Raw genomic sequence first — 17,032 nt, 5'->3', positions numbered from 1 at the left:
CGCCCGGGTTCAAGTGATTCTCCTGCCTCAGTCTCCCGAGCAGCTGGGATTACAGGCGCCTGGCATAGCACTCGGCTAATGTTTGTAGTTTTAGTAGAGACGGGGTTTCACCTTGTTGGCCATGCTGTTCTCGAACTCATGACCTCGTCATCTGTCCATCTTGGCCTCCCACAGTGCTGGGATTACAGGTGTGAGCCACTGCACGGGGCCTGACTTAATTTTAATGAAAGATGTTTTTAATTTTAAAATTCTGTAATTTGTTATTTTTCTAAATTCTTTAGATTGATACCTTAGAAGTTCAACTTCTACTGCATCTTGCTGCCTCAGCTCTCCCTTTTGAGAAGGCCTGGGATAGTAAATCACTCCTTCAACTTTTATTGGCTCCTGTAATGCTTTTTTTTAAAAAAAAAAATAGGCCGGGCGCGGTGGCTCAAGCCTGTAATCCCAGCACTTTGGGAGGCCGAGACGGGCGGATCACGAGGTCAGGAGATCGAGAGACGATCCCGGCTAACACGGTGAAACCCCGTCTCTACTAAAAAATACAAAAAAAATAGCCGGGCGAGGTGGCGGGCGCCTGTAGTCCCAGCTACTCGGGAGCCTGAGGCAGGAGAATGGCGTAAACCCGGGAGGCGGAGCTTGCAGTGAGCTGAGATCCGGCCACTGCACTCCAGCCTGGGTGACAGAGCAAGACTCCGTCTCAAAAAAAAAAAAAAAAAAAAAAATTAATAGTCTAAAGTAAGGGAGAGAATTTTTGAAAACAGGGATGTAAAAATGTTATAAGATCTGCCTTTTTCTGTACGTCTGTTATGTCTATATGTTTTATATGTATCATGTGAAAGTGATATTTCACTACCAAACCATATGAAAGAGCTCTAATCAATTGGCTTAAAGAAAAGTAAGTACTGGCTGGGCACGGTGGCTCAAGCCTGTAATCCCAGCACTTTTGGAGGCCGAGACGGGCGGATCACGAGGTCAGGAGATCGAGATCATCCTGGCTAAAACGGTGAAACCCCGTCTCTACTAAAAAAAAAAAAAAAAAAAAAAAAAAAATACAAGGAACTAGCCGGGCGAGGTGGCGGGCGCCTGTAGTCCCAGCTACTCGGGAGGCTGAGGCAGGAGAATGGCGTAAACCCGGGAGGCGGAGCTTGCAGTGAGCTGAGATCCGGCCACAGCACTCCAGCCTGGGCGACAGAGGGAGACTCTGTCTCAAAAAAAAAAAAAAGAAAAGAAAAGAAAAGTAAGTACTTATCAGACTAATAAAAACTAGCTCTGATGCCTTTTAGTTCACATGACTTTAGTAATATTTGGTAAGCTTAATTTGGTAAATTTAATCTTAAAATTCTCTCCAGTAGTTTAAAATTTTAAAAATCATGTTATGTTAAATTAAGTAATCCTCAATTTTTTGCACTGGGAATCTGGTTTACTAAGAGATAAAATAAGAGAGTAAAAAGTGATTTTGGTGAAGTTTATAAAACACAAGAATGTGGTTTTTGCTAGTTTAGAGGCTAGGGGTTTTTTTGTTTTGTTTTGTTTTGTTTCTAGTTTAGAGGCGATTCCAAACTTCTAAAAATATACAGGCAGCCGGGCGCTGTGGCTCACACTTGTAATCCCAGAGCTTTGGGAGGCCAAGGCAGGCAGATCTCCTGAGTTCAGAAGTTCAAGACCAGCCTGACCAACATGGCGAAAGTCCGTCTCTACTAAAAATACAAAAATTAACCAGATGTGGTGGCGTGCATCTGTAATCCCAGCGACTTGTGAGGCTGAGGTAAGAGAATCACTCGAACCCGGGATGTGGAGGTTGCAGTGAGCCAAGATCGTGCCACTGCACTCCAGCCTGGGAGACAGTGAGACTCCATCTCAAAAAAAAAAAAAAAAAAAAAAAAAAAAAATATATATATATATATATACACACACACACACACATTCATATATATACACACACACATACATATACACACACACACACACACAGACAAAACTAAATGAATAAAGAGAAAATCAAAAGGTGGGAAATTAGAAACCTTTGATTCCTTGGTTATTATCTGTACAGTGTAAAATGAAATTAAAGAATAATGCTGAGGCTGGGTGGAGTGACTCATGACTGTAATCCCAGCACTTTGGGAAGCCAAGGTGGGCGGATAACCTGAGGTCGGGAGTTTGAGACCAGCCTGACCAACAGGAAGAAATGCCATCTCTACAAAAAACACAAAATTAGCCAGGCGCGGTGGTGCATGCCTGTAACCCCAGCTACTTGGGAGGCTGAGGAAGGAGAATCGCTTGAACCCAGGAGGCTGAGGTTGCAGTAAACCGAGATTGCACCATTGCACTCCAGCCTGGGCAACGACAGCAAAACTCTGTCTAATAATAATGATAGTAATAATGCTGAGTTGGACCTTGATGCTAGACAGAGCTCAGATTTAAATCAGTCTGAGTTTACACCACCAGCCTGAAAGCTGCACCCCAAGGGCAGAATTATGCACGGCAACAGAAAGTAACTCTCAAACCTGTGGTTACCAAGAAGATAGTCAATGTGAGGGAAGGGCAAAACCAACCATAGAGTATAATGTAAAGAAATTGTTCCATTTTGTAGTTTTGTGTCATCCACTTCCTGAGAACCCTTTAATAGAATGTAAAAATAACTACTTTAAGGGCAGTATCTTATATTTTAAATGCTACAGAATGAAAGAGCATGTTTGGGTTGTTACAGAACCCATAGCTTACTATTAGACAATCACTGATGATTATATGTGATCCAGATGAAGAGCAGGTTATTTGTGAGAGAACAATCAGCCCAGTGGATTGGATGAATGCCACTTAAGGTCTGTTTACCCTGAGAAGGGGATTTCCCACCTCTCTCTATAAAATACCAAGTGTAGCATCCCGGATGAAGTAGCTGATATTCCTTATATGCAAGCCATGTGGGACTGGCTTTATGATAACTAAGATATGTTTCCACTGAATATGCCTATTACCCAGATCATGGTAAAAGCTGTGGTTAAGGGGGCCCCTTCTATATGGGCACCCTGGATGACATTACGTCTGCAGAATCAAACAACTGTTTAAGAAGCCTTATCAAATTTTCTGTCCTTCGTGGGTCTTACAGATGTTAATAGAACATTACAGTAATTAACAACAACAAAAGCGGCCGGGCGCGGTGGCTCAAGCCTGTAATCCCAGCACTTTGGGAGGCCGAGGTGGGCGGATCACGACGTCAGGAGATCGAGACCATCCTGGCTAACCCGGTGAAACCCCGTCTCTACTAAAAAATACAAAAAAACTAGCTGGGCGAGGTGGCGGGCGCCTGTAGTCCCAGCTGCTCGGGAGGCTGAGGCAGGAGAATGGCGTGAACCTGGGAGGCGGAGCTTGCAGTGAGCTGAGATCTGGCCACTGCACTCCAGCCTGGGCGACAGAGCGAGACTCCGTCTCAAAAAAAAAAAAAAAAAAAAGGGAAAGGCAAAAGGGAGTCAAAGGACTCATCCCAGAATGGTGGAAATCGTTAGATGTTTATTAAGAAATGAAATGAAATGAAAATTGATGGAGTTACGGCAAAGGTCTTTACAACACTATCAAAGGTTGGGTGAAACAAAGGGAGTCCCTGCTGGGTCCCCTCTACATTAAAAGGTCCCACATCACTTTCCTACATTTGCCCCATGTTGGAGGTATTTAAGAAAAAAACAAAAGGGAAAAGGTATAATGAGCAAGCTAACATTACCTGGGGGCAAAGCTGAGTTGAGTTAAGGTAAAGATTGACAAATGAGCTTGAGTCTCTTGGCTCAACTCCATGCTGGGAACCCAAATCCTTTTCCACCAGAAATGGTCAAATGGTCTGGTAGTAGAGAAGAAAAGTTCCCGGGACCAGAACATAAAAATGTAAAGACTGATAGGATTATGAAATTTGAGACGCTTAAACAGGCTTTCTGTAAGGTAGTTGTGACTCCTTTACCTAAATTTCCTATGAAAATGGGAATTGTATCTCACTAGGGGATGTTTTCCCTATCTAGTATCATAAAACTGAAGGCATGTAAATCTGACCTTTGAGAAATGTTCATTGGATACACTAAATGGGAACTAGTAAGATTGCCTGAGCCTACAGAATATAGGGTGGAAGCTAGAGTGCTGGTCAGGACAAATCCTTCATTTGATAGCTCTTTGTGGAGCGTTTATTGGGGCTTATGACAAATGCCTGTGAGCACTTTCCAATGATAACTACTGGAAGTTTGGACTGGAGAATTTCCACTTAAGGTATATTTACTGCCTTGCTATGGAATACTAACTAAAGCTACCCCTATGCTAACAAAAATAATAGTGCCCCTAAGATTGCCATGATAAAATGAATGTGGTTTTTATAGGATCATGCTATCTGGGGATGCAAGGAGGAGGTATTCATTAGCAGGGAGCCTCTTTTTCCCTGAGGACTGGCTCTAGCAATGTGAATAGCTGCTAGATTTTTCAGTGCCAGATAAACAGCTCTCATCTGACAAGAGCTGGTTGGCTTGTGAATGGCAGTTCCAAGGTGAACAAACAACATTTTGTTTGAAAGCCTGCTGATTTGGTTAAAGGAGAGTCATGAAAATATTTTTATTTATTTATTTATGTATTTATTAGTTATTTATAGTTTAGAGCAATTGGGTAAAGTATGTTTTTATAAGCAAATTTACCTTTCTCTCTATCTGAGGTCTCCAAAATTTGGAAACTGTTCATGCATATTCTGATTTCATAACAATATAATTTGCATAAGTTTACTAAGAGTCTTTTTTTAAAAAAAAAAAAATAAGACAATTGGAGACTCTGGTTATTTTTCCAAGGCTTTGACTAGAATAACACATTTTTAGGTAAAGTTCAGCAAAGCCTACTTGAAAAGAGCCTATATCGTCAAACAATTCTTGCTGCACTTTGTGTAAATAATCAGGCCAAGTATAATAAGCCTAAAACTTATTTCACACACAAATTGGTCTTACTGTAATTTCTCCTTAGTAGAAAAGGAGGACTAGAGGAGAGAAATTGTTTCAAAGGAAAACTATAACACCTTTTACTAGACTACAGCCTTGAATTTTGTTTTTGAGTGAAAATTGAATCATGAATTATTTCTGGGCTACAATAATATTCTAAAGAGTATCAGTATAATTTTCTTCATGTTTTTAGTTGGCATCCTAATGGAATAGGTTCCTTTTTCTGTTCTGACACGCACATTCTCTTTCTATTGTCAAACTATTGTTATTTATTTCTCGTAGTTTTACTTCTTCTGAGAAAATCAGAATCATGTATTCAGAAGACTAGAGATGATTTGAAAAGGCCTGCAAATCTTTGTCATTTTGAATCCCACTGGATCCAGTTAGTTTTTCACTGCAAATGTCCTGCTGCTAAACCTATACAAACAACTTTCCTCTAGGCCCAGGGACTATCCCAGAAGAAGTGGGTGTGTGAGATTATAAGGGCCAGTTTTGAGGAACAGAATTAATTCAGACCCTGCAAATCAAGGATGGGTACCTGGATGCCTATACAGCTTGCAAAATAAGGGACTTTGTCTTCTGGATAATTACATGCATGGCACCATTTCATCCATCACAACCATAAAGAATTTTCTGCTTTCTGTAGAATTAAAAGAAAATTATTACTGAGAGGATATAAAGATACCTGTGATGAAGCCTACTGGGTATAATAGTCCCAGTTATGATATTTATCCAGATAGATATATACTTAAAAACATTATCAGCCACCTTAGGACAAATTGCTAAAAGAGGGCAAAAAGCGTTGTGGCACAAGTCTCTAAACTCCTTAGCCAAAAAGTTTTAACAAGGCTTATGTTTTGTACAGATAATTGTTACATTGTAACTAAAACCAAGACCACAGTAGCTCCCTATATAGAAGTTAAAAGTAGATAAATCAGTTTTGTAACCTCACATTTGACTTTTTGTTTGGTGACTTTTATATACAAAATTTTAAGGGTTAATAAATGCCTGTTGATGTCCATTCCTGTTTGGCCTAGAACATTTAAATTGGCTATAAATCTTTTTTTTTTTTTTTTAGTTTAATGTATTTTAATAGCAAACTTACAGGAACAGCACAGAAGACAGACAACATTAAAAACATGTACTTGCATGTAGGACAACTCAGTTAGAAAAGTATAGTGAATGAATGGAATCTACTGTATGATAAAAATGCTACAAACACCATTTAGTTGCCATCAATAAGAAATTTACTTGTTTTAAAAAAATCCAAATGCTGGCATTGTCCAGAAAAATTTAACAGGTTTATTTATAAGTATTATAAAGTTGAACCGCTGAAACTTGTTCACTGAAACATTTTAACTTGCATTAATGCTTTACGCCTCTGCATTTATATTAAAAATTCACACAGAAATGAAAATGGAAAAACTGCCAATACCTGATTTCTGTCCCCTATTTTTCCACTCGCAATCATATACTTAGGTACCTTTTGACCCCATGGAAAAAAAATATCTAACGTTCAGAACTACCAATAACAGGAAGAAGAGAATTTTTTTTTTTTTTTTTTTTAGAATGAAATGTTTCCCATCATAGTGGATTCTTAAGCACGTTCTCCACGTATGCGCCGTGCTAGCTGGATGTCTTTTGGCATAATTGTTACACGTTTGGCATGGATAGCACACAGGTTGGTGTCTTCAAAAAGGCCAACCAGATAGGCCTCACTTGCCTCCTGCAAAGCACCAATAGCTGCGCTCTGGAAGCGCAGATCTGTTTTAAAGTCCTGAGCAATTTCTCGCACCAGACGCTGGAAGGGAAGTTTGCGAATCAGAAGTTCAGTGGACTTCTGATAACGTCTAATTTCACGGAGTGCCACAGTACCAGGCCTGTAACGATGAGGTTTCTTCACCCCTCCAGTAGAGGGCGCACTCTTGCGAGCGGCTTTTGTAGCCAGTTGCTTCCTGGGTGCTTTACCACCAGTCGATTTGCGGGCAGTCTGCTTCGTAGGAGCCATGGTACAGAGACCTCCTTACTTACTGGCTATAAATCTTTTGGCTCTAAGTCCCTTGGCCCTAGGGTTCCCACTGAGGGAGAGGATGGACCTGGGCCAGGCAGCCATGCCGCCTTAGTAATACTATGGGTCAAAACAGAAGTTTGGTGGCCATCAATGTAACTTCTGGCAAATCTTGGCCAGAAAGGGGAGGATATCAACCAAAAATAAAATTCTAAGCCCCTCAACCATCTGAACAGACCTGCTTCTTGGTTAGGGGCATTCCAAAGTTAACCTGAAAAACTAGTTTCAGCCATAATGAAAAGTGAGGGAGAAGTGTCAGACATGCCTCACAGCTGACCAGCATTCACATCAACACAGACACCTTAAAACTGATAGAACAAGGCCAAGTGCAGTGGCTCATGCCTGTAATCTCAGCACTTTGGGAGGCCAAGGTGGGTGGATCACCTGAGGTCAGGAGTTCAAGAACAGCCTGGCCAACATGGTGAAACTCTGTCACTACTAAAAATACAAAAATTAGTTGGGCATGGTGATGCGTGCTTATTGTAATCCCAGCTACTTGGGAGGCTGAGGCAGAAGAATTGCTTGAACCCAGGAGGCACAGATTGCAGTGAGCCGAGACCATGCCATTGCACTCCTGCCTGGGCAATAAGAGCGAAACTCAGTCTCAAAAAAAAAAAAAAAAAAAAAAAAAAAAGACTGATAGAACAGCCTCTTTAAATCTAATAAGAAATATTTACTATCTATTTTCTCTGAAGCCTGCTACCTGGGAGCTTAATCTACATGACAAAACCTTGGTCTCCACAACTCCACAACCCCTTATTATAACCCAGATTCCTTTCTATTGATTCCAGGTCTTTAAGTAATAACTCTTTTTTTTTTTTTTTTTTGAGACGGAGTCTCGCTCTGTCACCCAGGCTGGAGTGCAGTGGCCGGATCTCAGCTCACTGCAAGCTCCGCCTCCCAGGTTCACGCCATTCTCCGGCCTCAGCCTCCCGAGTAGCTGGGACTACAGGCGCCCGCCACCTCGCCCGGCTAGTTTATTGTATTTCTTAATAGAGACGGGGTTTCACCGTGTTAGCCAGGATGGTCTCGATCTCCTGACCTCGTGATCCGCCCGTCTCGACCTCCCAAAGTGCTGGGATTACAGGCTTGAGCCACCGCGCCCGGCTGTAATAACTCTTTCAACCAATTGCCAATCAGAAAATCTTTGAATCTGTCTATGACCTGGAAGCCCCCACTTTTAGTTGTCCTGCCTTTTCAGAACGAACGAATGCACATGTTATGTGTATTGATTGATGTTTTATGTCCCCCTAAAATGTATAAAACCAGTTGTAGCTCAACCACCTTGTGCCCATATTTTCAGGACCTCCTGAGGCGTTGTCACGGGCATGTCCTTAATTTTGACAAAAGAAACTTCTAAAATGATTGAGACTTGTCTCAGATACTCTTTTGTTTACCAAGAGAATATTAATTTTTAGGCTTTGTATGATAACTTAATTACTGAAGATAAATTATGCTTCCTCAGTGACAACAAAGATAAACTAAGTCAGCTAACAAATATAATATAGGCTTTTATTTAGATTACTTCACATCATTCCCCACCTAACAATTCATTACATTTTTCCTGTTGTCAATGTGTTGAATCCCTGTAATTTGTACTGAATCCCCTCACATGTACTCTAAATCTTCAGAAATCCATGGTAAATATCTTCATAAGTTTATTAAGAAACCAGGACCAAGGAGCAAACACAGGTTCCATACAAACTGATAAAATCTCGGGCCTTTAAATTAGAGATTTAGGGTTCTCAAAACAGTCACTACAGACAGGATTAGCTACAAACGGTGTTAATAACTGTTTCACACAAGCAAATATTGAAGAGATAACTATAATACTTTTCCCCTTGAGAAAGCTATGGTACATGACTAGGATTATAAAATACTGCAATGACTACTTCACTCAAGACTTACATTATAATTTTACAGAATTAAGATAGTCGATATTAAGATAGAAAAAGCAATGTGCTGGTTACTTCACCATTTTTAATAATAAAATAAATATTATATCATACAATGCAGAGTCTGAGAAGAGGTACAAAAATTAAAATGTAGAAATTTGATTTGTAAAAGAACATCAGAATCAGATACATCCCCTCTCCATAGAGGGCTCTGCAGTGAGGCCACAGGTAGGGTAACACCCTCCTGGCATAAACAACTTGCTGGCAGTGTCTCTCAGAACTGTTGTCTGGCCTCTCCCAGGGCACAGGGAGAGATAAATTGCACTGAAAAAAGAGAGCTCAGCCGGGCGCGGTGGCTCAAGCCTGTAATCCCAGCACTTTGGGAGGCCGAGACGGACGGATCACGAGGTCAGGAGATCGAGACCATCCTGGTTAACACGGTGAAACCCCGTCTCTACTAAAAAACACAAAAAACTGGCCAGGCGAGGTGGCGGGCGCCTGTAGTCCCAGCTACTCGGGAGGCTGAGGCAGGAGAATGGCGTAAACCCGGGAGGCGGAGCTTGCAGTGAGCCGAGATCCGGCCACTGCACTCCAGCCTGGGCGACAGAGCGAGACTCCGTCTCAAAAAAAAAAAAAAAAAAAAAAAAAAAAAAACAGAGAGCTCAGCTTCCCAGAATCAGAGTTGTCTTGGGTTGGGTGGTGGTGAAGGCAGATATCAGGCAGAAGTTTTGCAGGGATGGCAGGACACAAACTGCAGCCTGGAGCAGCTAGAGGTCCTCAACCATGCAGAGAAATAGACAAGTTTACCATTTTAAGTGAGTTCTCCTTACTTAAAACACTTTCATCTAGTTTCCGGGAAAATGTAACGAAGGGCTTATAAACTGCTTTCACTTGATGCATAAGGCTCAATGTTCTTGGGAGTTAAAAGGAATGTGGTTAACATTGTCCAATGCCTTGAGGAGACAGATAATAAATAGGGGAGATGAGGCACAGATAAATGCAATTGACTCTTAAATAACAGACTACTTTTAAAAAGTAAAATAGCAACTGAGAAATGTTCAAATGATGAAGGCATCTTCAGGTGGCTTCCTTTGTCATTCCCTGTTTTGGCTTGCACTTATTTTTCCTTTTGGTATTTTTCAAATTTTTTGTTTTTGTCTTTACAATTGTGAAGATATCTGGCGTCTCCAGTGAACTGAGGACTCTCAGCTACTTAGGCTTTTGTGTGTCTGTTTTTCACCTCAGCAGTCTTCATTTTACTTGACTGCTATCCTTAAGAAAAAGCAACAGGTAATTATTAAACATTTCCGGGACATAACAAGTATTAGTAATAGCTGAGAAGCCACTAGATACCAGGTACTTAGAGAAGTATGTAGAATTCAGTAAAAAAGTCCAATCTCTTCATCAAGGAACTGGTATTCCAGGGTATAATGCTCCTGTAGAAAAATGATGTCAAAAATCAAGCTTTAAATTATATATATGTCATTACCTTCCGAAGTAGCAATGAAAGACACATACGAGAGCATAAAGAAAAAGAGTGCAGGCCCATGTAAAAAACCCAGAATACTAAACATCCTTCCAACCCCACTATCTTATGGATGAAGACAATTGGCATAAATAGCATTACTTTAATCTATTTATCTAAAACTTTCATGTTTAGAGAAGGTAAACATGAGAGCATACCTCACTGAGTATTCCAGGTTTGAAACTGACTGGTTTTCATAATTGTAAAGTTAATTAGGTAGACACAATCTCTTAGTACACCAGTCTTCTGGTGTACAAAAGGAATTAAGTAAAAGGTAAACATGGCAAAGTCATTTGGGGACAGAACACTCTCTGAGTGAAATTAACCCAGCGTATATCACTGGAGGATTATCAGCTGGAGGATTATGTTTAAGAAAATCATTATGGCTTACTTCTGCCAGAGAGGGCGGGGAGAGGAAAAGTCCACTTCATATTTAGGTTTGCTTTAGTTATCTGAAGGATCCGGATGGAACTGAAGCCTCTGTCTTACTTATTAAATAAATATGGGAACATAAACATAAATAAAAGAGGGTCCCATAATCTCAAAAGCATAAAGATTTGGAATGGCTGAAAAAAGAGAATGAGTTTGTGAACTAAACCACAAAGCATACAAATTTCCCATAGACTTTTGCCATTATTGCAGACTTGCTCCCTGTGTTTTACTATGCCTGTAGAAATACCCTGGAGGCTTTGAATGAAAGCAGAGCCATTTCAGGAACATAACCTAGCTATGGATAATCTCTCTACACTGGTGCTACTCTATGCCCATATGGCATTTGAGTGTCCTCAATCTTTTTATTTGTTAGATAGGGTAGTAGTAATGCCAATGTCTACAAAGCAGTTTATTGGTTTTAAAAGATTCTGCTTTATTTATTATTAGGTTTAATAAATATAACCACAGGTAGTAAATGCTAGAGGGTAACTAAATACGGTGAATCTAGAGAAAGAAGGGTTATGCTACAAAAAGTACTTAAAATATTATTTTAAAAAATACCTTCAGGCAGAGCGCAGTGGCTCACACTTGTAATCCCAGCACTTTGGGAGGCCGAGGTGGGTGGATCACCTGAGGTCAAGAGTTCAACACCAGCCTTTCCAAGATGGCGAAACTCCGTCTCTATTAAAAAATACAAAAGTAGCCGGCATGGTGACAGGTACCTGTAATCCCAGCTACTCGAGAGGCTGAGGCAGGAGAATCGCTTGAACCCAGGAGGCAGAGGTTGCAGTGAGCCGAGATCGTGCCAGGGCACTCCAGCCTGGGCGACACAGCGAGACTCCATCTCTTAGTACACTTTGTTCTAAGTCATTACAGCAATAAAAGACTGAAGTAGAATCTCCTTTCAGTAGGGCTAATTAACAAACATGCCCCCAAATGAAACTGTTTTCTTTGGAGAGAGGAGAGTTGTAATGATAAGTCTTTGCAGAATATATTCTACAATTGTGACCACATATATCTGGTCGAATATGTTTATACTGTTGGAACAAACTAGAAAAGAACTACAAGAAGGTACGGTCTAGAAAATGGAAAATGATAGGGTAATATTAACACCTTTAATTATTAAACTTAATTTTGCCATTACTTTAAAGAGAGTATGTTTAGCTTCCAAAGCTACTCATTATTTAGTGTGTTAAAGCTAATAAAAGGCCAAGTGCAGTGGCTCACGCCTGTAATCCCAGCACGGAGACCGAGGCAGGTGGATTACTTGAGGTCAGGAATTCAAGACCAGCCTGAACACGATGAAGCCCCGTCTCTACTAAAAACACAAAACTTAGCCAGGTGTGGTGGCACACTCCTGTAATCCCAGCTGCTCAGGAGGATAAGGCAGGAGAATCACTTGAACCCGGGAGGCGGAGCTTGCAATAAGCCGAGATTGTGCCACCGCACTCCAGCTGTGCAACACAGCGAGACTTCCTTTAAAAAAAAAAAAAAAAAAAAAAAGCTAGGCCGGGCACTGTGGCTTAAGCCTGTAATCCCAGCACTTTGTGAGGCTGAGATGGGCAGATCACGAGGTCAGGAGATCGAGACCATCCTGGCTAACACGGTGAAACCCTGTCTCTACTAAAAATACAAAAAAATTAGCCGGGCGTAGTGGCGGGCACCTGTAGTCCCAGCTACTCGGGAGGCTGAGGCAGGAGAATGGCGTGAACCCGGGAGCGAGTTTGCAGTGAGCCAAGATCGCGCCACTGCACTCCAACCTGGGCGACTGAGCTAGACTCCGTCTCAAAAAACAAACAAACAAACAAACAAAAAAGCTAGTAAAAATATCCTTCCCTTTCAAAGGTTTTGCTATATTCTGTTTCCATTACTAACCACTTCCCCTCATATACTTCAGCAAATATATTCCTTATATAAATATTTAGCTATTTACCAGTTTTTTATTTTTATTGAGATATAATTCAATATAATATACTTCACTTTTTTATTTTATTTATTTATTTTTGAGACGGAGTCTTGCTCTGTCACCCAGGCTGGAGTGCAGTGGCACGATCTCGGCTCACTGCAAGCTCTGCCTCCTGGGTTCATGCCATTCTCCTGCGTCAGCCTCCCGAATAGTTGGGACTACAGGCGCCCGCCACCATGCCCGGCTAATTTTTTGAATTTTTAGTAGAGATGGGGTTTCACCGTGTTAGCCAGGATGGTCTTGATCTCCTAACCTCGTGATCTGCCCGCCTAGGCCTTCCAAAGTGCTGGGATTACAGGCATGAGCCACAGTGCCTGGACTTTATTTTTTAGACAGGGTCTCTCTCTGTCACCCAGGCTGGAGTGCAGTGGCACGATCTCGTCTCACTGCAGCCTCAACTTCCTGTGCTAAAGGAACCCTCCCAACTCAGCCTCCCAAGTAGCTGGGACCACAGGCATTCACCACCACGCCCAGCTATTTTTTAAAAATTTTTTAATTTTTTGTAGAGACAGGGTTTCACCATGCTGCCCAGGCTGGTCTTGAACTCCTGAGTTCAAGTGATCTGCCTGCCTCAGCCTCCCAAAGTGCTGGGATGACGGTGTGAGTCACTGCACCTGGCCCCTACTTTACTTATTTAAAATACACAACTCTATGGATTTTAGTACATTCACAGAGTTATGCAATCATAACCACAACCTACTTTAATTTTTCACTATATATTTGACATAAAATTTTATATATTTATCATCTATGACATATTTTGAAGTCTATATACATCTTTTACCTCACATAGCATTTTTGTGGTGAGAACACTTAACATGCACTCTCTCTGCATTTTTCAAGAATACAGTATATCTTCACTAACTATAGCAATCATGCTATAAGTAGATCTCTTAAACTTATTCCCCCTAATTGTAATTATGTATTCTTTGACCAATATCCTCCCATACCCTCTCCCTCTTAATCACTTCAGCCTCTAGGAACCACCATTATACTCACCGCATATATGAGTGAAAGCATGTGATATTTGTCTTCCTGTGCCTGGCTCATTTCACTTACTATCCTCCAGGTTCATCCATGTTGATGCAAATAGCAGGATTTCCTTCTTTGTATTCCAATGTGTATATACCATATTTTCCTTGTTCATTTATGTGTTGATGGACAGCTGGGTTAATTCCATATCTTGGCTACTGTAAATAATGCTGCAATAAACGTGGGAGTGAAAATACCTTTTGTACATACTGATTTCATTTTGTTTTGCTATATAACCAGTAGTAACATCATATAGCAGCTCTATTTTTAACATTTTTAGGAACCTCCATACAATTCTCCATAAAGGTTGTACTGATTTATATTTCCACTAACAGTGTTATTACAAGAGTTTCTTTTTCCTTACATGCTTGCCAACACTTGTTATCTTTTGTCTTTTTGACAATAGCTTGTCTTCATTTGCTTGATGTTGCTGTAACTAAATATTTGAGACAGGTAATTTGTAAAAAATAAAGGTTTATTTAGCTCATGATTCTGGAAGCTGGGAAGTCCAAGATTGACAGGCTGCATTGGTGAGAACATTCTTGCCAGTGGGGACTCTGTAGAGTCCCTGATGGTGCAGGAAATCACATGACAAGAGGGCTAACCATGCTAGCTCAGGTATCACTTTCTCCTCTTATAAACCCACTAATGTTCCACCCAAACACCATAGTCAGATTTCCCACCCTCTTAATACTGTTAAAATTAGTGTGAAATTTCTATATGAATTTCAGAAGGCACAAACCACCAAAATGTGACATAGCCATTCTAACAGGAGTGAGGTGACATCTCATTGTGGTTTTGATTTGCATTTTACTGATGATTAGTTTTCTTGAGTATTTTTTCATATACTTGTTGGCCATTTGTATGTCTTCTGTTGAGAAATGTCTATTCAATCCTTTTGTTTGTTAATCAGGTTGTTTTCTTGTTACTGAGTTGTTTAAGTTCCTTATATATTTTAAATATTAATCCCTTATCATATGTATAGATTGCAAATATTTTCTCTTATTCTATAGGTTGTCACTTCACTCTGTTGATTGTTTCCTTTGCTGTGCTGGAGCTTTTTAGTCTGATGTAATTTCATTTGACTATTTTTGTTTTTGCTATCTGTGCTTTTGAGATTTTATCTAAAAAAATCATTCTCCAGACCGATGTCATGGAGCTTTTTCTCAATGTTAAATTCTAGAAGTTTCATGGTTTCAGTTAATAGTTTCGGGTCTTACATTTAAGTGTTTAATCCATCTTGAGATGCTTTCTGTGTATGGTGAGAGATAAGAATCTAATTTTACAGGCGGATATCTGGTTTTTATGTCACCATACATTAAAAAGCCCCCTTTCCCCATTTTGTGTTTCTGGCACCTTTGTGAAAAATTTATTTGCTCTAAATGCACAAATTTATTTCTGTGAAGAATGTCATAATTGTCTTGATAGAAATTGCATTAAATCTAGATAGTACTTTGTGTGGTATGGATATTTTAACAGTATTAATTCTTCTAGTTTATGAACACAGAATAGCTTTCCATTTATTTGTGTCTTCTTTGATTACTTTTCAAAATTTATTATTATTATTATTTCACTAGTTTTGAGGAACAGGTGGTGTTTAGTTACATGGATAAGTTTTTTAGGTGAGGTTTCTGAGATTTTGGTACACCCATTAGTGTGCCTGATTAGTGTGCATTGTACCCAATGTGTAGTATTTTATTCCTCACTCCCTCCAACCCTTCCCCCCAAGTCTCCAGAGTCCATTATGTCATTCGTATGTCTTTGCATCCTCATAGCTTAGATCCCACATACAAGTGAGAATATATAATGTTTGTTTTTCCATTCATAAGTTACTTCACTTAGAAAAATGATCTCCGTTCTTTTCCTCCCTGAGTGTCTGAAGATAGGCAGCCATCATGAACGACACCGTAACTATCCGCACTAGAAAGTTCATGACCAACCGACTACTTCAGAGGAAACAAATGGTCATTGACGTCCTTCACCCTGGGAAGGCAACAGTGCCTAAGACAGAAATTCGGGAAAAACTAGCCAAAATGTACAAGACCACACCGGATGTCATCTTTGTATTTGGATTCAGAACTCATTTTGGTGGTGGCAAGACAACTGGCTTTGGCATGATTTATGACTCCCTGGATTATGCAAAGAAAAATGAACCCAAACATAGACTTGCAAGACATGGCCTGTATGAGAAGAAAAAGACCTCAAGAAAGCAACGAAAGGAACGCAAGAACAGAATGAAGAAAGTCAGGGGGACTGCAAAGGCCAATGTTGGTGCTGGCAAAAAGTGAGCTGGAGATTGGATCACAGCCGAAAGAGTAAAGGTGCTGCAGTAAAGGCTACCTGTGTCCATTTTGGATTTTTCACAAGCAGATTAATAAACTAAAAACTTTCATGTGAAAAAAAAAAAAAAAAAAAAATGATCTCCAACTCCATCAGCTTGCTGTGAATGCCATTATTTTATTCCTTTTTATGGCTGAGTAGTATTCCATGGTATAACACATTTAGGCCAAGCACAGTAGCTCATGCTTGCAATCCCAGCACTTTGGGAGGCCAAGGCAGGAGTTACAGACCAGCCTGACCAACATGGGGAAACCCTGTCTCTGCTAAAAAATACAAACATTAGCTGGGCATGGTGGCATGCACCTGTAATCCTAGCTACTCGAGTGGCTGAGGCATGAGAATCACTTGAAAAAAGGAGGTAGTGGTTTCAGGGAGTCAAGATCACACAACTGCACTCCAGCCTGGGTGACAGAGTGAGACTCTCTCTATCTATATATCTATATCTCTATATATCTATATCTATATATACACACAACAGAATGAGACTCTATATATCTATATAGATATATAGATACACACACACACACACACACACACACATATGTATATATAATCTTGCATATCACATTACTTTATCCACTTATTGGTTGATGGGCATTTAGGCTGGTTTTATATTTTTGCAATTGTAAATTGTACTGCTTTAAACATTTGTGTGCAAGTGTTTTTTTCATATAATGACTTATTTTCCTCTGGGTAGATACCCAGTAGTGAGATTGCTGGATCAAATGGTAGTTCTACTTTTAGTTATTTAAGGAATTTCCATACTGTTATCCACAGTGGTTGTACAGTTTACATTCTCACAAGCAGTTCCCTTTTCACCACATC

General features: G+C 40.2%; 3 protein-coding genes across 5 annotated transcripts in view; 1 reads left to right on the top strand and 2 right to left on the bottom strand.

Annotated features, from left to right (window-relative positions):
- The window catches only part of LOC126946313 (40S ribosomal protein S24), a 1,171,839-nt gene extending 1,155,583 nt beyond the window's left edge, over positions 1-16,256 (top strand). For all 3 annotated transcript variants that reach the window (XM_050776448.1, XM_050776447.1, XM_050776449.1), the window contains exon 2: positions 15,750-16,256. In XM_050776448.1, coding sequence (XP_050632405.1) covers positions 15,763-16,155 — 393 coding nt within the window. In that variant the 5' untranslated portion in view covers positions 15,750-15,762 and the 3' untranslated portion in view covers positions 16,156-16,256. The remainder of the gene's footprint in view (positions 1-15,749) is intronic.
- SH3BGRL (SH3 domain binding glutamate rich protein like) overlaps positions 1-17,032 on the bottom strand; it is a 523,004-nt gene that overhangs the window by 464,854 nt on the left and 41,118 nt on the right. The window lies entirely within an intron of this gene.
- On the bottom strand, positions 6,174-6,975 carry LOC126946311 (histone H3.3A-like). Its single transcript, XM_050776444.1, has one exon. It carries the CDS (start codon positions 6,955-6,957, stop codon positions 6,547-6,549), a length of 411 nt encoding a protein of 136 aa, XP_050632401.1. The 5' UTR covers positions 6,958-6,975; the 3' UTR covers positions 6,174-6,546.

This window comes from Macaca thibetana, chromosome X (genome assembly GCF_024542745.1).
Source record: "Macaca thibetana thibetana isolate TM-01 chromosome X, ASM2454274v1, whole genome shotgun sequence".
NCBI lineage: Eukaryota > Metazoa > Chordata > Mammalia > Primates > Cercopithecidae > Macaca > Macaca thibetana.
Note: the sequence above shows the minus strand (reverse complement) of the source record. Positions and strands in the feature narration are given on the sequence as shown.

Excerpts from the sequence above, each read along its gene's own strand:
- LOC126946311 (XM_050776444.1), bottom strand. The coding sequence starts at position 6,957 with ATGGCTCCTACGAAGCAGACTGCCCGCAAATCGACTGGTGGTAAAGCA.